This window comes from Echeneis naucrates, chromosome 21, assembly GCF_900963305.1.
Source record: "Echeneis naucrates chromosome 21, fEcheNa1.1, whole genome shotgun sequence".
NCBI lineage: Eukaryota > Metazoa > Chordata > Actinopteri > Carangiformes > Echeneidae > Echeneis > Echeneis naucrates.
The window spans coordinates 14,352,799-14,375,423 of record NC_042531.1 but is presented as its reverse complement, the minus strand read 5'-3'; the positions used below and the strand labels follow the sequence as shown (position 1 = coordinate 14,375,423).

Here is a 22,625-nt window from a genome sequence, read left to right as displayed (position 1 = left end):
GGCTGACACTGCAGTAAAATGCCATCACATTGCCCAAAAGGCTAAACTTAACCCAACTGTGAAATCTGCTTCTCAGGGAAGGAACAGTGAAGGAGTGGGGAAGGAAGACAAATTACTTTAGTTTATAGGGTATGAGCAATTCTGATAGGTGGCTGTGTTGTGGTAGCTTGCTGCTATAAATGGCAAAGAGCAGAAAACACGGTTTTTCAATTTTTACTTCTTTGTCCCCAGTCTGAATATGATATTGTGCAATATGTTTTGAAAAAGCAACCACAAAGACAGACATAAGGTAAACACTGCACTTCTCTGTTTAAATGTTTAATGCTGTTACATAATTGCAGTGCACACTGCTTTCTGTTTACTGTAAGGTTTATTGAAACAAATTCTCAGGTTTGGTGGTATTACTGCACTGAAATCTTATTTTTAAGAGCAGCAATGTAAGCAAACTGGCCGGATAGCTACAGAGCAGACAGCAGGGATGTGCACATTGAACCATTACCAACAGGATAGCAAACAAGTCTACAAATACATCACTGTCTTCAAAAAAAAAAAGAGAGTCCTCTTTGCCATCTGTTTTCCTGCAAAATCATCAAGACCAAGTTTATCCTCCATTACTAAGCTTGTCCTGTCACACAACAATTAAGGCCTGTATAAGAATAGGAGGGAATAATAAAAGAAAAGACACGACTGAGGCAACTATTTCAGTATAGTCTGGCTCTAATCACAGCTGCAGTCCCACCGCTGCCCTGTTGATTGCGATGCAGCTGCAAGTGCAGCTGGGAAACCTCTCTGACCCATGTCAAAAGATGAATCGTAATCAACTGTATGAGGACATCTGGTTCAGGATGGTGAATGGATGGAGAACAGCAGCGAATAGTCTTGAATGCACTTTTCAGAAGGGTACTCCAAGCCAAGCTGTAGCTTTATGGTGATGATGATGATGGTTAGATGGATGATTTTTGGAGAGGAACAAAATGGCACTATCTCATCCAATTTGTGCCATCACTTCAATCTATTGTCCATCCCGTTTATATTAGTAAAAGCAAAGCTTGGATAATCTCTCGTGAGCTGTTGCAATCTCAAAAACTAGCCAATTAGATGCAGGTGAAAGATTTGGTTTGCGTAAATAGCAAAGATTTTGAACCGCCACTGTATTTCTTATGTTACACTCTTTGACATGACTGTAAAGCCGTTGCACATAGAGTGTTACTTGTCAGGATTAGAGCATGGTTAGGTGTTACTGTTTGGTCAGTAACGTGTATTCAAATTAGAGATCTAAGACTTTTGGATTAGGTCTCACTCCAACCTCTGTAGATTAGATATATGTCAAATATAGATTGTAGCCATCTTTACATGGTTTGAAAAGAAGTTGTGTTAGACCTTTATGAAGGCTTTTTTGGATTTTAACTTTCCCAGTGAGTGGTGTTGCCAGTGATAACCCCAAGCTCATATCACAGAGCTGAGGATCAAACTGCCACCAAGCCATCTGAGATAATCTATCACACTAAGCTAGCTCCTGGTACAGCAGGTGGCAGACATTCTGATGTACACAACAACAACATACACGTACATAAACACGCTCCACTTTTTCAGCATTTCTGTCTGGAGTCCACACTTAAATGCAGATACATGGTTGACACCATTCAGTCGGCAAATCCTGTGAAAGAGCTCTAACGTTTGGATTTTGGTTCAACTTTCACCTCACACGACTCTCTCTTCACGGCGGTTCTCCAATGCATTGCTCTTTGTAAATCACACACATGTAGCCTTTGACAGTATGAGGGAAGCCCTTTGCCATCACACTAGCAATCCTTACCACTCTGATTCCCTCCCATTATATAATCTTATTCAACACAGTTAGCAATGTGCAATAACATGGGGAAAGGGCAGAGGAAAAGGATAAAGTGTATTGGAGAACATGGGTGAATGAAGTAAAGAGGTGAAATCGGAAATATGAACTTGATTTTGAGAAACTTTGACATACGATGCAGAAGATTAGTCAGCACTTGACTCTAGCATATAAAGAATAAGCTGGGGAAGGAAGTCGGGCCAGCGTTCGTAATCTTTTTTTAGCTGTTAAAATACACAAAGCAGAGGGAAATAAAATTAGACAGACACTGTATCATCTATTCTTCTGTCTGAATGGCTGATTTGTTAAGACTTTTCTTACGTCGGCCAAATAATAAAATGGCTCTGTGCTAAGGTTAAGGGCATGACATTATGTCTTACTTTGTGGGTACTGGAACAAATAAAGGGAACAGACTAAAAGAGTGGAACTAGATGAGAGGGGAATATACAAACATTACATATAGGCCTCCCACTTGGGATGGGAAGAGGTTGTTGGAGTCATTTCACCTCTCACCCAAAAGGTTTTCTTCAGCGTCTACCTATGTGTGTGATCAATAGCACCTTGCTGCTTACTAAGGAATCAAATTGACCCACTAGTATCATCTGAGACGTAGTGAATCCACATACTTCAAATTAGAACAATATACCTAAACAGAGTAGAAGGTCTACAGAACCATTTATCAGCCACTTAGAATGCAATCTTGAGATGACTTCCCAAACAACTTAATGCCAACGCACGGCATTACTTGAATGACACTAATGACACTAATGATAGCCGGATGGGTCAGTGACACTCCTCACGGACCCCACCTACTAGTTACATGCCTACAATTTGAATCCTTTCTGATTAGGTGAAAGATCTTCATGAGAACCAAGCAAGTCCTTTCTGAAGCTATACCGGTACCATGAGCTGGATTAAGGTTAGTGTTCGAGGGGTTGTTAAAAAATGAAATAAGAATTTGCTTATGCTTTCAGGTGAATTCTGAAACACTTGTTAGAATTAGATGTTTCATTCAGTGTCGTTCTGGTTTGCATGAAAATTTTGCTTGCAATGTGCAATGTGTGCTTCAAGTGTGGAAAGCTAATCAGGATCTACCAAATGCTGATGAAAGACAATTGAAATGGCTTCAAATATATAATGGGCTATAATCAGCTTCCTGACATTACAACAAAATATTGAACTACTAAGATTAGTATTCTAAACTACTATGAAACTCTCTGATCGGACAATGGCAAGTTTGTCAATATGATGAAATATGGTATTATGGTTTTCTTTTTGTTAGTTTATTGCTACAAATGTGAGATTAATGAAAATAAAAAATGCTTTATTGTAACAATAAAACTGTAAACTCACCAACACATGAGCCATCAATCTCCTCATACCCAACGCTGCAGACGCATCTTCCCAAAGGAACCAGCCAATCACCATCAGCTCCACAGAACAGTTTGGGCGTGTCTCTTTCTTCAGCATGGTCAATGCAGGCTCCCCTCACCTCCACCAGTGAGGAGGAGTCTACACGCGGCACCGTGTCTGGAAACGAGGCCAGGTTCCTCAGCGTGAACGGACATTTCTTATAGTAAACCCTCACTGAAACCAAGGCAATGCAAGCGCCAATGTCCTGGAATGCCAGGTAGAAGCCTTTCCTTGTCATGGGTCCCACCTCACGCACCTCTGTGTTGAGCTTGAGGATGCGATCTCCAAGATCCATCTGAGTGAAACTCTCATCAGCTGCAATGGTGTCAATCTTAGTGTACTGCACGGGCTTGAATTTTACACCATGAGCCTCATCGGTCTCATGGTAGAAGAGGTTGAAGGTCTCCTTACAGGTGCCAGACACCCAAGGGATGGAGTTGCAGTCACGCAGGGTGAAGCGAAGCTCAACATAGATCTTTTGAGCTGCCTGTCGAGAGATCCAGTTGGAACGAAGCCAGTTATTTTGGTTGGGCTCCATCACATTGCAAACTTGGAAAGTATGGATGGGCCGGTTGTGTTCGTCCATCTCTGTGATGGCATCCCACTAAAGAGGAAATAAAGACAAGGCCAGATGATGGGAGGAGGAGGGGTAGAGGAGGAAAAGAGAGATGAAGAGAGACAAAGACTGTTATTAGATTTTTGTTTATTTTTAAAGGCACTACAGATCTTCTCAGACATGATGGTGAAGGGCAGACTCAACACCAAGACCAAAAACATGCCACGAGAACTGTCTGTGAATTGATGGAAGACTAACGCTCAATATTTTTGTTTTCTGGAGATAAATAATATCAACAAACCAATTCTCATGGCACTGAAAGTTTTTGTATCAGTCTTCCCCTGCTGTTTGGAAGGGCGCACTTCACGGCTACAGATGTTAAGTTTGGACCTTTTTTCTCACGTTGAAATATAGCAGAGCTGAAGACCGGAATATATTACACGATATATTATGTAGAGACACACAGTATGCAGGAAACACAACCAGGTAAAGTCAGAGGAGAAAAGGGAAAAAAAAAAAAAAAAAAAAAAAGACATCTCACGAATCAGTGATTTTCACAAGTGCACACTCAATGCATAGATCACTGGATGAACTACAGACTCTCTTGGCAGCAGAGTATCATGGCTGTTGTGGTATATCTTTCTGACTTGGATCTCTACACTGAGCACTTTGTAACACTGATACAACGTGACAGAAACGAGACTCCGCTGGTAAGCAGAAAGCCGGTGGCATCTCCTTATTCATTAATCAAAAGTGATGTAAGTGGTTGTACGGCAGGGACGATGTAAAGGCAACAACGATCTGCTGCCCAAGTTTCTTCACCTCCATTATTCACCCAGATAACATAAACACATGTGCTAGTATGTATCTACCGCTGCATTAATGCAGACAACTCATTTGATCATATCATCAGTACATCGGCTGTACAACAAACTCAACGGGGCAATCGACAAATGTTACCTAATTCTTGTTAGTTAGTTAGTTGTTAGTTTCCTCCCACTGTCCAAAGACATCATGTTTGGGTCATTTGGTGACTCTAAATTGTGCGAAGGTCTGAGCATGAATGTGAGTGGTTGTTGGTCTCTGTCTGTCTCTGTGTGTTGGCTCTGTGACTTGTTGGGAGCGTACCCCCCCCCCCTTCACACAATCTGAGCTGGGATTGGCTCCAGAACCCCCCATAACCTGAAAACGGATAAGCGGCAGAAGATGAGTGCGTGTGTGAGTATCTTATGGCTTTTTCTTTTGCATTGAACAAAGTCAAGCCCCATCTTCCCCTGACTGTGACCCTGAAACCTTGAAGTCAGTAGCAGCTTTATTCTGTGGGTTAGACAGGACCCAATAAGTCTGTATTAAACCGCCTTCTCTGACTGCCTTACCCTCAACACTGCTGTTCCATGGGGATGTTTTATCTTTCCTTCTATTCTCCTTATACACAAATGAGGTCAAACAGCAGAAAGGGCATCTTACTCATACAATACACAGATGACGTCGGAGTTGCCTACCTGCAGGACATTGCGAGCCTTTCCTACTCTCAGTACACTGACCACCTTGTCACTTGGTTTGACAGAAGCCTCCTTGACCTTAATATCAAGCAAAACCAAAGAGCTGTGTCTCAGAGGGAGGACAGGAGCAGACAGCATAGGACCTGTCTTCAAGCCAGTTATTATGAAAGGGCAGGAAGTGGAGCAAGTCACTCACACACTCAAGGTTGCTCTAGCCAAGAAAAATGGTTACAAAAAAAAAAAAAAATCATTTGTGCCCTTTTGCTATAGCTATTCAGAACAGGGACAAAATGACCTGTTAACCCATGAAGGACTGCCACTGAAAAACCTGTTTTTTATTCATCTCTGTTTCTGCTGTGTCGCAAGACAAGACAAAGTTCTATTATATGCAAACCTAATGGTCAATAAGATTTTAATTTTATTTAATGATAGCCCATCAGCATCCCTCAGATTACGTTTCTACTTCCCTTCACGTGTTGCAGGACTGTCCGTTATTTATTCTGTAATCTTGTAGCAAAAAAATCTTTTGGGTTATTATTTCAATCAGTCACACCAATTAAGTGAACCCAAAAAGTTGTGAACTTGTGTGACAGATCTTATTTTTAATAAACGTGTTAAATGATTATCTCCCTAAAATACATCGACAGCCATTAATTGTATTAATGCTAAAGGTAATCCACTTTTACAGACATTAATATGCAATTTTATACACTGTTATGAAATGACAAGTTAAGATCTCATTAATATGCAGATGTGATGAAAGGCTCAGTAGAATCTGTGCTGCATACATCATGGAATATCGACTATATGATATATACTTGCTGACAAGAACTGATTGGAAGGTCATGACCTCAGCTAAAATGACTGGCATCCTAATGCATCTTAAAAAGCGTTAAATATGATAACTGACCCCACATGTTGTAGTACTTCAGGCGAACACCTTCTTTTTCAGGTGATATGTGTTTATGTGGTGGGGCAAATTGTTGGTCACCTGTTATGGACAATATTATATTGTATTTAACCCTTCATAATATTTCTGTTTGTGTGTGTGGGTGAACTGTCAGTCTCAACTTTGCCCTTGATTTGAAATGAATAAACAAACCAACGATCTATTTTCCTTGTGTCCCTTTGGGTCTTTCCTGGCGGGCTGTTTCCTAGAATAACGTCCGACACCAGCTGCCTAGACGTCAGCTCAGCAGCTCCCAGGTCATATGATTAGGGATTGGTAGCTTTACAGGGTCATAAGGTTGTCTCCTCCAATGTTGATGGGAGAGAAATTAATGGGTGTTTTTAGCCCCCGGCCCACTACAGGTCTCTGGTTTTATTAGAGCGGGGACTGGCTCCGTTGGTGACCCCAAAACCACCTGACATCAACCACCAAGAATCAAATTGCCTACCTGGGAAAAAGGTTCTGAAATCGCTTTGCTAAGAATGCAGTACTGGACCCCCTCATGAGCTGCAGTGTTAGTCTCTTTGTATGTACTTTATAATTAGTCTGGTGTTTAGACCTTTTTGTTACACTTATGGCTCATGTGTGTTGAACTGTTACAACTACTGCAGGAATCAGTACACAGAGGCTTTAGGGAGTTTAGGTGCAAGTATACAACTATTAATTAGCAATGAACATATTCGTATGGCTCTGATGTTTTATGTAAATGTGAGCAGACTAAATCATTCAGATAGGCTTAATGTTACCTTCTTCAGGACGAAGTGGAGTGAGCCCCATTTTAATTAATGGCTAGAAAACAGCTTTTCTGTATACAAACACGGTCTGGGGAGTTGTGCTAGACCTGGTTAATTTACCAATACTGTTTGCTGATGAGCTTGCACATTTAATAAGCACTTTTTCAGCTAGCTAAATATTACCTCTTGATGAGAGTAGTAATCAAAGCCTAATGTTCACTTTCACATACTCATTATCCTTTTTAATAACATAATCTAATTCAATCATCCAGTGACGACAGTCTTTAATCTGCTCTCCCCTAAAGGTGTAATTGTAGCGTTACAGTCAAACAAATTGATTTTGATTAGATGTGATATTACCTGTCACACACGTCGATGCAGTGAATTACATCACCAGGTAAAGATGACAGAGAAACTGTTTTATCCTTTACCTTAGTGTAAACAAGTAACAATATTAATTGTCCACCTATTCTAAAGCATATCATATTCATTTTCATCCCTAACACACATTTAAATTCCTTCTGACAGCACACTGGCTCAATTATATGACACAGGCGTTGAGGTGTAATAGTCTGTCAATTAATCATTTTGTCGATCACCCATCCAAAAACATTAATCAAAAAAGTAAAAATCAGTTTGGTGGCGTGTCCTTGGTATTTGAAACTGACGGCTATTTTCACGCGATTAATTGAGAAAATTATTCGCATCATCCTCAGCAGAGTGAGGCTTTCATGGTCTGTCCATAATGTGCTGATTCAATCCAGCCTTCAGGGCTTTTCAATCTGATTTGACCACTTAGTCAGCTGTTGACCTGCAGGGGTGTTTGGAGGAGGAAGAAAGATACATCAGGACCCTTGGGCTTGAGACTTTCTTTTAACCACGGTAAACTCAACAGCTTAGGAGACTTACTGACAAAGCTAATATGATACAAGAAAATAGCATGTCTTAGTTTAAAAGGAAAATGTTTGACATTTTCACACTGCCCATATGACTTGGGCGCAAGTGGAAGCAAGTGGAATCATGTCTCTGTTGAAGAGGCAAACAAAGTAAACTTGGTGACAAAAGAAAAATGTTTGGGCACTATTTTTTTTTTTTTTACAAGGAATATGACAGATCAGTGGCTTCAATCGCAATCAGATAAAGATGAAATGTCTCTTGTATTTGACAAGACAGATGATCAGCATTGCTGAAAATAGTTTCCTGGGCCAAATACACGGAATACATTCGGTCACTCTCAATTGTCTTCAGTTTAGTTTATGACACCATATTTCACTGTCATAATGTTGAGTGATATTAAGTGTCTAAATTAAACGTTTTGTTCCTACAACAGATGCTAAAGGGCAACCAACCAAGCCACTGACACCCCACTGCACCACAAATCAGTCGTGACTGACTGTCAGCGTGCTGAACGTCTACAGAGTGAATGTGTATGGCTGTATGATTTTGAGGGCTACTGAAAAAGAGAATTACCATATGTCCTCGCACACGCACACACATGCACACAGAACAAGGTCAGATATATCCCTCAGTCTCTCCGCTCAGGACATTTTTACTATGCACAAAGGAGGATAAAATCTAATATCACGATATAAAACTGAAGACATTCCTCCTATTTGACTGCAATCTTAAATAGAAAAGAATTTGTGACAGAGAAACAGAAAGTGGGAGACGAGGGATAACAAATGGAATGTGTAGAGAATGTATAGATTCAGAAACAGTGTTCCGCAGAAGATACAGAGTGATTACTAACGTTCGGAGGCAAAGGAGTGAGCTAAAATGCCACTGTAGATAAACTGTGGCCAGAGACAAAGAGATAGAAGCAGCTACGTCAGAGTGATTTGTCCCAAAGGGAAAAAACAATCCACTGTGATAGGAACACATTGCTGCTTGAATCTCCAACTAAACACCAGTCACAGCTGATCTAAAGGGCTCCAAGACTTTCACATCTTGTCAGCTCGCTGATAATGTCAAGCAGCTATGTGGTTCCAGCTCTTTAAAAGTGAATTGCTCTGCTGCTTTGCTTAAAAGATGGGATATCTGTTTCTCTTAATTGCCTTTCAAAATAATGAAATGTATCTCGCACTAAGTGGATTCAAAATGAAAGGGACATTTGAGTGACGGCATCACACCTTTGCTGATGCACAGGTTTGCATCAGCGGCTACGCAAGACCTGAATGGTTTATTTCCTGTCTGTACCTGATTTGCAACCTGAATGTGAAGCTTTTTCAAAGCAGAAAACCTTAAATAGAGCCTTGTCTGGCCACCTCACTTTGCCAACCAGCCATAACATCCATAATTGAAAAATGGTCAGAAAATGTGGTTGATTGATTGCAGTCTGAGGCTCAGGCCCAAGTAGCCCATCTCTCTCTCACACATGAAAGAAAGCCAGTCATTTTACTGGCCACTTGCCCATAGGTGAGCTCCTTTTATTAAAGCTGTGAAACCCAGAGCCCTATTGAGAGCTGGACTTTTAACTATAGCGTCATAATCCACTTTACTTCCCCTCAATCGAAATTAAACATTTAGTGGACCTTAACATTTCCCCCACTTGGTTGGACCTGAGGTTGCAAAGAAAAATAATTAAATACGATTTAAAAGTCAAATGTCTGAATGAGAGTGTGGTACAAAGCTTTCGAAAAGAATAACCTGATAATTTTACATTACTGAGAGAGAAAAAAAAAGAACAAGAAGTGTGTTTCAAACTGCTTATTTTTTGACCAGAGATGTGTCATCACTGAAAAAAGAAACGCAAAAAATGTCACAGATTTTGGTGGACACAAGCACGTGTGTTCACACAGCTCTCATGGCGACTACGCATTTTGCTGGTGTAAACAACCTTAGTAGGAGTAAATGGCCCACCTGAGAGAAAACAAGCAGCTGTTACACTGATATCTTCAGACACTGTCTATGCCGTCTAAGAATAAAGTAAAAGAAGGGGTTAAATATGAGGTTACTGATTTTTCTTGACTTATATCACATTTGTGTGCGCGAATTATAAAGACAAGCACATAAAAGCAGCACACTTTTATCACTCTGTGTTACAAATGTCCTGCAGGAGACAAACAGGACATCGCTCTCGCATATTGTTGGTGGCGAAGAAAAACAGAGTGAAATCACAGGTGTTCATTTAGACCACAGGAGAATAGATCAAAATAAATATTTATAACCTCTTTTTTCTTTTGTCATCATCAGGGACTGCAGGACTGTGCAAAGTGTCCTGTCGCATCACCTGCTTTAAATGGGGAAGACATGATTCTGTTACACACACAAACAGATACATCATTCATCGGATCAGTGATGTTGGGATCAGGTGTGCTTTTACCTGCTTTTTTGAAAAGTTTTAGTTTTTTTTTTTTTTCAACCCCATGGGAGACTTAGAAAAGTAGCCATCAAAAACTAAATTCTCTGTTACTATTATAAAATGATGGTTAAACTCTTTGTATTTCTTTCCTCTGGTTGTTTTTGTATTTTGCTCACTTCTGCTTCTTTATTTCTCCTTTTCTTTTTTTTTTCCAATCCATCTCTTAATTTTTTCTCACTTTCTCCATTCTGTCTATTCCCATGACTCTCCTCCTGTCTACTTGATGCACTTTCTTCCTCTGTCTTCTCCATACACCGTCACATAGACACAAATGCACTTTGCACCTGAAGTGTGTGTGTGTGTGTTGCCACTGTCAGTGGGATTGAGAGATTTTTATTTAATCCCAGAGTCTCTGTCAGTGATGGATGAAAAACTTCCACTTCTACACACACACACACACACACACAAACACAAACACACACACACACACACACACAAAAAAAAATTATTAGGGAGATGGATGAAGAGCCTTTGCTCACTAGCGAACTTGATGTCAGGTCTTTGACTTTTTGGAAAAAGAAAAAACAATGAGAAGAAAGTAAAACAACTAAAACTGAGTTAGAGAAGGTGAGAAAAAATATAATGCAAAATTAAACCTGTTCTTCCAGCAGTTTTATGACTTATAAATATTAACGATCACTGACTCAAAATTATGACTGTAGGAAAAGTGAATAAAGTTACCTCTCCACCCATTCATGTCACTATTTAATAAGATTTACTCTCAGGGACCATGGGGAACATTTTTAGATCAAAAAACCTCATTAATTCCACAGTCTCTCACTCGCTCAACACTAGAGCTATTATGTTTTATTTGAAATTTGAATGTTGGTTCTATGGGAGGGGACTAAATTCATGTTAAAAATTTAATGACATGTTTAATTCAAGATTTACAGCTATTTGAGTAACAGAACATTTGAAAAACCCTAAGCCTAACCCTTTTCCCCAGCAGAGGTCTCTAAAAATTCACAACCAGCCTTAAATACGGCTGCTAGATCAGCCTATTACTTAACAAAGCTAGATATTCTGTGTTGTTGTTGTCATGATCAGACAATCGTGTTGACACACCATCTGAGTAAAGCAGTGTGTGTATTTTGAACACTGAAATTAATTTTAATTAATTTGGAAGGTAACTAAATGCAACTAAATGTGACATCTTGCACTTAATATTTCAACCCTACACTTACTCTAAGGTACAATTAATTCAAATCATATTTAAATAGACATCTGCAATACTGTGTTTACCCCTAAATGTGTAAGATAGGGTATGCATGTGTATCCAAAGTTGGTCCATAGAGGGCTCATTAGGGACAAGTAGGGCTTAACTTGGGGAATTTGTCAATATCTGGCAACCTAAGTGTCAAAAGACAATCAATAGTTTGATTGGAGAATTAAGGAGATAGATTTTCACTGTGCACTCAATTTCAAATTCAGTTTCAATTACTAATGGAGAGTCAATATGGAAATCTGACAGGATGTGACACTAAACAAAAAACCTGCATAACAATTCTAATGATGTCAGAGGATCATTAATATCAATACATTATCACGCTATTTTTTTAAAAATAGGATAAATAGGTCAAAGGGAGTGCTGCTCAGCCATTCATCATGAATATAACAAGAGGCTGTTCACGTTTTTCTTAGATATTTTGCTTTTCGTTTTTTCAGGGAAAGATCCATCAATTAAAAAAAAGATAAATTCAGCTCACATTCCTCTCCCACATTCACTCAAACGTACACAAACACACAAACACACACAATATAACGCTGCCTGTTACCACTAAATCAATAGGTGCAAGTGAACAGCAGTGAGCAAATGAAATCCAAAGACCCTGTGCTCCGCTCATTCCCGCATCCATCACAGTGGATGGGTAGCCAGCAGGGTGGAGCCAAAGCACCCATCTGTCATCCCGGTGGCGTTCTCACAAAGTGACACCCTGGTGGTCATGGCCTCAGTCACCCTCCCAAGATAGGGCACTCAAGATAGTGTTAAACGCGTATGACATTTTGAGGCTCACTGATGGTAGACTGATGTTTGCAGCTCATTTTCAGAAAGCCATCCACTCACGCTAATGACACGGCTGAAATGTTTTCCTCGAGACATGTATTCTGGTCAGTGTGCAAACCTCTAAAAATTAAAGAGCAAGACTAATAAAATCCTGTTAAATAAGTGTTTGCAGTTCCCTCAAGGTACGTTTAATTGCAGGTTTAAGAGACTGTTGAGTCCTTCCACTTTGTTTGAATGATTTCTTTGGTTAAACATTGACATTTTAATAATTTAGCCATACATTACTGCTATGTTTAGTAAAGAAGCTTCCATAAACTTTAGCGGTATGTAGAACACATATTGTCAAGTCATTGGTTTATATTAAATGCCAAACATTGGCCTATGAAATGAATATTATAATCCTGTATACTTTTCAAAACGTGGTTTTCATTTAAAATTCTCAAAACTGGCACAGCTACACAGGCAATTTTGTTTGGACAAGCAATACTTCTTGAAACAAACATAGAGATGCTGCAGGACACAGAGCAAACAGTGCTCACAGATCACAGTGTTAAGATCTGAGAGGACTCTGACAAAGGCAAAGAACACTGCTCACTTCCTAAAGTGTACTGCCAAGGTTATTACACGCTTTGCCCCCTGTGGCATTAAACGATCTTTGGAGGATCTCTGCGGAATAAATGTTTCTCTTTCTAAAGGAAATATAGACAAGCTTGATACAATTGAGAAAAGAGAAAGAATGAGAGAAGGGAAAAAGATATATTGATGTCTGGTGTGTGACAGCTACTTCAGAGCCCAGTGCGGTGATCAGGGCCATCCATCAAGACATTATTGATTGATAAAGGAACCCATCTATGCAAAATGAATTGCGCTTGTATGTTTTCTTTAAAAAGACTGGAGTGGCTGGTGATAGATGTCATTGCTCAAATGAAAAATAATAAAATAATAAGAATATAAGACCAAGACACTGTTAAAATTCTCTTTGGCTCCATCACACACCCTTTTGCATTTACGTGATTTAGCACAGTATAATGTCCATTACAGTTATGGCCTCTCGGGAGAGTCTCAGTCTATCACTTGCCTGAGGCAGCTATATATTGCTCTTCTTGCTGCTGTGTTAAATTAATCACGAGTGTTGGTAATGTATACAAACCTTTTCTTTTACAATTTTAATGGACGAATGAAAAAGCTAACTTGTGCTTTGACAAGCCATTTATAATACGCCAAAGAGGCCTTCCTTTCATCAAGTGTCCTTGAGCCAAACACTGCCGACACCTCTGGGGCTGCTGCTCTTCCTGACCGATAACCTCTGAATGCAGTGTTAATGGAAAAAACATCCACAGGGTCACATGCATGGCATGATCGATTCAGTGGTCAGTGAAGACTTGAGGATTAAACCAGAGAGGTTGATAGTGCATTTCAATTAAGTCAGACCTATGCATCTGATGGATGCTCAAGTTCAAACTCATCAAACCTTAATGGCGTTGAGGGCTTAGATATTGCAAAGGATTGCTGTATAGATTTTTACAGCCATTCTAAAGTCCAAGAAAATATACTCATTTGCTGATCCTGACTGACCTCTTACTTCCCCAGCAGCTTGACTCTAGGGGGAAATGTTTACGGCGTGCATTGCCAAGGTTTGTGGTACACACAGCCATGTCTATCTGAAGAGGTTTAGGTTTACTGAGTATTCACTTAGTACGGTATGATCACCAAACCTTTAAGCACGCCACAATTCTTGGTTGATTTTTTTTTCTACCCCTCCAGCTCATGACATAAAAAGCAATGGTGGATTAATATTCAAAGAATTAAATTTTTAATGTTGCTGTAGGGCTTGAGCTTGATTATTTTTTACTTAAAAAGTCAACATATGTAAATGAGCACAGAGGTGTCCAAACCTCTGAATTTAACTGCAACTCTTAATAAAACCTCAATAAAACCTAGGAGTAGTTCTAGCACTTCTCTATATTCAAATGAAATTATAATCAACCATATTCGGTTGTTTCCTTAAAACGAAGGAAAAGGCGTTCAAGCAAAAATAACCTGAGTTTGGATAAATGAAAATAGCAAAACAAATTTTAATGTTCATGTAGACACGTGAGGGTACCAAAACTGGTGTGATGTTGATTTTCCAGTTATAACACTTGTTTGGAGCAAACTGCTGTCTTAGTGCAATTTTCAGAGTGTGAAGTGTAGCTCCATGGAGGGAGCCAGAGAACTTCAGGGGAGGCACAGCGTGAGGGAAATATTAGAATACAGCTCAAAAGAGGTCAGAGCTTTCTGAGTCGCATATTATGCGTTGCTGTAAAGAGATGTCCATGACTCACGAGGCTCCGTGGAGTCATGGTGAAATCATCACCATTTGTCCAGTTTTATGAACACTTCTCATCATTTAATGTAATCTAATCTAATCCTATGTTGTTTTCATTCAGCCTTTCATTTTCTTCTCAGAGACATATAATCATAACCTTCAGTATCTTCAGTATCATGCTGGTAAAAATAGCATGTATCATGTCATTAAAGCCCCATCTTCCTCAGTATCAACCCAGGTGAAGGGCACAAACCTTGTCTCCTTTCAGTGTCTTCTCCATTTCATTTGCCTAAATGGTGATATGTCAGTCCCCTCAACATATGCTGACTTTTTCTCATCCTTGCTGACACCAACCAGGGACCTTTCTTCCCCCCACCAGCTCAGACAAACTATGCGTGGGAAAACCAGGGAAAGGAGCTTGTCGTTTTACATATCTATTTTTGCCAGAGAGGCAGGCATGCAGGCTGGAATGTCAATGTGTGGCTCAGCAGCGTCTGACTGATGTGAGATCACAGTGACGGCTGCACACAGTGTTACAATGAACCCACACACAGACTTTGCCAGTGGGTGAGGTAGCAGGGCTCAGCCTCAGCTTAGATAAGACCAGGTCACCCAAGAAGAAGAAAGTATCCTGAGACACACGCATGTATGTTCTGAATAGAGCATTAATTTGTTGTTCAGCACTTCTCTGTTATCCTGATCTCGAAAGAAAAATGTTCCAGGGAGCAAATATTAATGTGATTTAATTTCAGCATACTCCCCTTATCCACATACTCAAAATGATTCTTTTCTGGGTGTATATCTTCAGATTAGTGATCCAAACTGATAGGGTTGAAAGCAGGAACATAACTGCCACCAATCATATTGGTTTCAAATGACACTATGACATTTTAAACTGTAGAAGAGGTCATGACTATCTCATTCTCCCTTATATGCATGTTTCTCTTAGTCCCCGTTCAATCTTTAGTCTACTTTATTGGTCTGAACCAAAGCAAGTTTTTTTGAAGAACAATAATGTATTGATTAAGATGGAGCAATATTATGTCTCACATGTCTCAAGTTTCCTTGAGACATGAAGAAAAATAGAAGGTCAATGCCATCCCCAAAGCAAAGAGAATGCAAACTATATCAGCAATTTATGAGGATTATGTTGTTTCTTACATGCATGCCATTCTTTTCAATCTTTGTTAACTCTTAACACATTTTTCAACAATTTGACTACAGCACACAGAGATGACATGATATAAGAATGGCACAATATTCGGGACCAAAATGATCATTTAGCAGTATTATTTATGCTTAAGTGGGGTGAATGTCATCAGTAATAGCACACAAATGAAAATAATTTCATCCACATGTAATGAAAACATAACAGAAATTATTTCACAAATCTATTTGTTGCCAATTGTTTAAATGCAAACATTAAGAAAATAACATAATCACATGTCCATCTTTAGCATCGGTTTGTATGCTGCATGTCTGCTATATATCCACTCTCTATAAACAGGATACATCAGGATTTTATATATATGTAAACACTCCTACTGTAAAACCTGCCCAGCACGGTGCGGTTAATCCACAGCTACACTTCAGGATGTCAGAGTGAGCTGCAGCCCCGCAATATGTTTCAAAAACAACCAATGGGCAATCAAAGCGTCTCAAGCTGAGACTCTGCAACTTGCAACTCACTGTGTGCACTCTGTGTGAATCCCATGACATTGTGCTGTAAAAGAAAGTTAACTCGTCTCACGGTGTTAAAGAAGAAGGTCGTCTTTTTGTGCCAGGTTTACTTGCATTTAAAAAAAAAAAAAAGATGCCGTATACCTGCTAACCCAGGTGTAAAAATGTATTAGAAGGCTGAAAGAACTCCACGGGCAGTCTGTTATTGAGCTTCCACTGTGTTTTGATGCCATTAAATCTCACATTTCTTGCCACACGTGCATGTGGGAGATGGTTCTGGTGATAATAAAGATGTAATATTAATGCTAACTGTCTGCCTTTTCTATCATAATGCCGAGCAAAATTGGTAACTGTTTTATCTCTAGCAGCTTATACTTTATTATAAAAAAGGAACTGTCATGGCAAAAATAAGCTATGTTATAAAGGCCATTTGATGACTGATTCAAACTAAAGCCCTTGGCATGAATGTCCCAGTAAACCCTGGAGGCAGGAGTGTGATGAGAGGACATGTAATTATTAAATAAAAATAATAAAGTAGCTATGCTATCTCCAGTTCCCTAATAAATATCACTTCAATTCTAATATTTCATTTTGTTAATTATACTGTCTTTTCTCTGCAGACGTACATGGTGGAACACACACAAGCACACCCCCAGCACACTGCCTCTCGCCTGTTTTCACAGTCTGCTGCTCTTTGTTAAGAAGAGGCTGTCAGAGACACAGAGAGATTGGCAATGAAGAGAGAGAAAGAGAGCGAGTGGAGAGAGAGGAGAGAGTGAAGAATGGGCGAACAGATATAAAGAGGATGGGGAAGATGAAGAGCAAAGGAGTCACATTACAGTATAAAGCGGCTGACAAGGTGGGGGGGGGGCTTGAGGTGTGTATAACCAAGCGTGAGAATGTATGTGTCCCTCAGTAATTGGGTATGCTTGAGGGCCAAATATTCTCTCACAAGAATGTGAAAAAATGAGAAAGCACTAAGTAAAGGACATGTCTGAAAGGATATTTTAAGATCAGCTATCAAGGCTAAACTTAAACTTGAGGTTACTTTAGGTGTAAGTTGGTGGAGCTTCATTTAAGCGCAGGGCAAACCATACTAAGCCATGAAGCCACCATACTTGGTGTCCTTTTCGTCTTTCTCCCCAACAAACGACCTTTTTTTTCTCTTGTACATAATGACTAGAACTTGGCCATCTCTGGCTAGTGGATAATAATTTGCATCCTGAAGCACAACATGTATTTGTGTGACTTTTTTTTTTTTTTTATTAAAAATGTATTTATAGTGAAGACAGTGCCAGGCAGAGGAATATTTTGGTGCGAACCGAATTGTTCAAGACAGGCAGTGTTTTAGGCATTACCAGGCCTTGTGGGTGCTGCTGTTTTTATTAGGTCAAATTTGGCCTAGTGGTGAAATGCAGATGCATAAAATACAGAGACTCATAGAGACACCTAAACGTGATTTGCAGTCTCCAGTTTCCCTAACTTGTGGACAAAACATGCAACCTCCACACAGATCAACCCCAGTGCTACAGTGAGTTCCATCAAAGCATACGCTTTAATCCAACTTGCTGCCCTGAACCAATTATTTGTGTTTAGTAGTTCAACAGAAAATGGAGTGGAGAGAAACCTGATGCTTTTCCCCCTGTATTCAAGCTGTTAAATAAAAAAAAAAAAAAGAGCTACAGCAAGTGATGTAATTCAAAGAGTTGCAACAAAAAGCAACCCACTAGAAAAGAAGCCAATCAGGAAAGGCTCAGTGTACGTGGTAATGAAAGCAGCTCCTTTTTACCAAACGTGGGCTCTTTGTAGTCAGTTGGATTGGTCTGTCTTGCATTTGATTATCTATATTGATCGATGGAAATCTATATGGCTGTGGAGTTTTCGTCGTATTGCTGAGGGCATATTATTGTATACAGATGAGGTAGGACGTACATTTAGCATATTTGAAAGGCCTTACAAATGTAAATGATGAATATTGTAAGGGGATTTAAGTTACATGCTTGAAGAGAATATTGTAAGACATTAATTCTCTGGACATCTAAATGAGGGTGCAAATTAAGGCTTTGCACAAATATCCATTAGGTTACTCTGTAAAGCCTCTTCCTGGATGCACAGCATTGTTCTGGGTTTTTAAAATCTGTTCTGTCTCCCACCCCTGTCTGCCCGTCTGTTCGCATGTCTTTCTGGTAATACTAGGAGACATCTCTCCCTCAGCAAAGCCATATGACTCCAGTCTGTAATGCTTAAACAAGCCTGACTGGAAATGAGTGCAGACAATACGGGATTGCCTGGGCTGCTCGATCAATTAGAACAGAGAAAGCAGCAAAGAGATAGACAGAGAAAATGTGCGGTGAGGCACGGCTTTCAGTATACTCAGAATTTGTATAAACTGTTAAGTGCATTTTAGAGAGCTTGCCAGACAAAACATTCATCTCCAGTGAAAACCTATCCCTGTAGTAGGCACCATCCTCTGACCTCAAACGGCCCTACCCACGTTCCCATCCAGGATCTAAGACTTGATCCTGGATTGATCATGATTGAAGCTGGACTTGAGATGTGAGAACACAGAATGCCTCTCTCTTCCATCGCTTTGTCTCTGCTTGGAAAAGAGACAGGGGATAACCTGTGGCGCTTCAGAGAGTGAATTTCAGCCAAGTGACCCTGTCTCTCCTCTATTACAGCTCTAACTCCATTTCCTTGAAGAGGGGCAAGAATAGAAATAAGAAACACACACACACGCTAAATGGTGGCTTTTGAATTATTTGGATGTTGCCCACTTCAGTGGTGCCTTACCACTTGAGAAATATGGATTGTTGTAAAATGCATTCGGAAACTATTACACTACAACATTTGACTGCAAAACCCAAGCTTCAGTTGCAGCTTTTGGACAATCCCATTAAGCAAAATGAATGGGCAAATGTGGCGCTAACTTTACTATGGACATGATGGCCAGACTCACAGCTCCCAGCCACAGCTCCTTAATTATCAAACAAGAGTCATTCAGTAAAAGCATGTCTCCAAAGTGGAGTGATGTGTGATAGTGTGACAGCTTCAAGTCAATAAGTATTCAAGTGACAGTTATATATCTTCAAGTTGCCTCACTTTCTCCACAGATATGTAGTTTACAAGTGGGTTTTCAAAGTCTTGGAGACAAATGATATTAGATAAGGAGACTCCGTGATCATTAGGGGGTTTAGTAAATTGATACCAAGGGTGACAGGGAGGAAGGGAGCGGGAGAAAGGATAATGTTTTGTCTTGAAGTGCTGTGATTAATCTACCCCAGCATTTTGTTACTACGGTACACAAAGCAGAAATACAATCCATCCACAGTCTCCACCAGTTTGAATTGGGATTGAGGGGGTTTGGGAGGTGAGTAGCGGCTCGCACTCATATTTAATGAACTGAAATGGATGGTTTTCTGTGTGCCCCAGCAGCAGTTTTACACAGAATCATGTAAACTCCATTCAGCTACAAAAAGAAATTGGCTCCAATATCAAATGTCAAGCCTGCAAACTGGCACATCTCTCGCTGTCTTCCTCTGATCATAACACCAGGCAAGACAAATGCCATGAATATGGATGGAAATTATTTGAACCCTTCAGAAACCATTTGACTTTTTGAATATGTATGTGACCCGTTGCAATTTTCAGCATGACAGGACACATGACCTTCACCGGCTGCAGTAGTGTACTGGTGCAACAGCATGAGCAGATGCGAAGGGTGTAATCTATGTGTAACAGAGATGGATTATGGTCATCTTTATTGTATGAACTCCTGAGACACAACAATATGTTATCAAGGAGGGGACCGATCGGTGGAAGCGAGATGGTGAGTGATAGAGGAGGAGGGAAGTGTGAGACACTTGAGCATATTACAGGGCCATTATCTCCAAAAGCGAAAATTGATACTTCATGTTACTATCATTGTCACAGAAGAATCGTGGTAAATATACGCTTGGTGGCCAAGTTAGTCTAGTTCCAATTCACTCTTAGACCTCTCACTGACCTAAATAATTCAGTAGCATGTGTGCATGTGATTGATGAAATAGGAGTCTTTAATTAAAAAAATTTCATTTAATTTTTTGATCACTCTGTGAGTGATCACTCATCACTCTGTCCCAACTGTCTGTTGTCTGATGAATGCATTAGATTGCTGTCCTGCTGATGAGTCCATACATGTTCATTTAATTGTAATATGTTTCTAATAACATTCTTGCTTTACTGGCCAAGTGGTAGCGTGAGCGAGAGCTCCCCCAGCCCTCAAACAGGGTTTTGAAAATCTCTGCAGCCATTGATCATACAGGGGACAAGTCTGCAGGGGTTCACTGCTTTGGACCTGACGCTGGAACTGGGCCAAAGAAATGATGGTATATAAAGATGGGCAACAGCACAGCTTCCCAAATGTGAACGAGACCTTTCTGCAGCATACATCATATATCATAAACACTGTCCCTCCACGTTAGTATAGTTCTTGCCAATATTATCTTATGAATAATTCTGATATGTTTACGTGTAATTCATTACATAATGGAAGTGTAACATCACGACTGGGCAGGACCTCAGTTCCTCGGCTCCACTCCTTGATCCTACCAGCTCAGACTCTGGCTCCAGATGACCTCAGCGGTGCAAAATGGCAGCACATGTATTCTTGTATTGTAATTATAGGAAGCAGAGATGCATCTTTCATTTTTCGCTATAGTCACTGAGACAATGCTTTCTGCGTTCAGGTCAATCTTTCTGAAAACTAGGAGTTAGTGTCAGAATTGTCTGGGCTTTCCCCCATGCTGATCTGAATAATACACTGCAATACGAAAGTAGTAAATTGTGAAATCAGGCTAAAAAGTACTAATCTTTTTTTGTTGTAATTTGTTACATACATTATTTACATTCCTTGCTAATGTCATGGTGCCTGCCTGCTATGGTGACATATATAAAACACAAAATATGGAAAAGGGGCGACAAACACACTCAAACGGTCATTATGTCATGAATATTTACAAATGTACTAATCAACATTGCTCTTGCTCTACTGCTGATGATGCATTTTGTTTTTATTTTAGCTTGTTGCTTCACTGACTCCAGTGATCAGTTGCAATCATAAAGTGCAAACTTTGGGTCGATCAATCTCTGTTTAGTACGTTGTATTTTCCATTTCCGAGTGTCACATTGGATTTTCATCAATGGCTGTTTCGGCGGTTCAATGACATGTCCATATCTGCACCATAAAACAGGTGTGGAAGCATGTTTGTTCTGTTCCAACATCTGAATACAATCACCAAACGCAGCATGTGCTGCAGCACATTTCTTGGAGTTACATCTCGGAGTGTGTGTGTATGTGTATGTGTGTGTCTGTGCGTGTGTACATCTTCCCCTGGTTTTCTATCTGACCACAGAGAGTGTGACGAATGGATGTGTCAGAGCTTGATGGAGCACTGCGATTGCTCTGCTAGGCACAAAGCTATTACAAAACTCTATAGACAGCACCAAAGAAAAATCCTATTTCAATCAACCACACATAATCTGGGTGACAAAGAAAGATGTTCAACTGTTGATTGAAAGAGCCTGGCTACCTTCATAAAGGAAGATCATTTTTCAATACAGAATTCAAATAAAATTTTAGTTTCTTAGAAAAGTTGAAATCAGACTTGTGTACAGTGTTGAGAGGAAAAGCACTGGAGAAATACTTCTTTTTAAAAACCTCTTGAGCAATGATGAAAAAGAGATTGATTTCGCTCACCAATTTGTGGTTTACAAGTAAAAGTGAAGGTATTTTTTTCCTTTGATCTTGAACAACAAGATTTTGTAGATTATAAAACAAAGGTGACAATACGTTTTGTTTGGCTTATATTACCTTTAAAGATGATCGGAATCCTGATACGCTCCATTAAAATAAACAAATGTGGCTCAAAAGCAGGCAGTATGGTGGCGTACCGGTTATCGCTGCCCCCCCAACGTTAAGAAGGTCGCAGGTTTGGTTCCCAGCCTGGGGCCTTTATGTGTGGAGTCTGCATGTTATCTTTGTGTCTGTGTGGGTTTCCTCCGGATACTCCGGTTTCCTCCCACCATCCAAAGACATCATGTTTGGGTTAACTGGTGACTCTAAACTGTCTGTAGGTCTGAGTGTGAGTGTGAGTGGTTGTTTGTCAGTCCTGCAATGGACTGGTGACCTGTCCAGAGTGTAACCCGCCCTCACCCAGTGGATTGGCTGCAGCACCCCCATGACCCGGAAACGGAAAAAGCGGTGGAAGACAGATGGATGGCTCAAACG

General features: G+C 40.0%; 1 protein-coding gene across 1 annotated transcript in view; it reads right to left on the bottom strand.

Annotated features, from left to right (window-relative positions):
• LOC115061430 (ephrin type-A receptor 6-like) overlaps nucleotides 1-22,625 on the bottom strand; it is a 145,543-nt gene that overhangs the window by 102,152 nt on the left and 20,766 nt on the right. Inside the window, exon 3 of the mRNA XM_029529722.1 lies at nucleotides 3,203-3,866. Coding sequence (XP_029385582.1) covers nucleotides 3,203-3,848 — 646 coding nt within the window. The 5' untranslated portion in view covers nucleotides 3,849-3,866. The remainder of the gene's footprint in view (nucleotides 1-3,202; nucleotides 3,867-22,625) is intronic.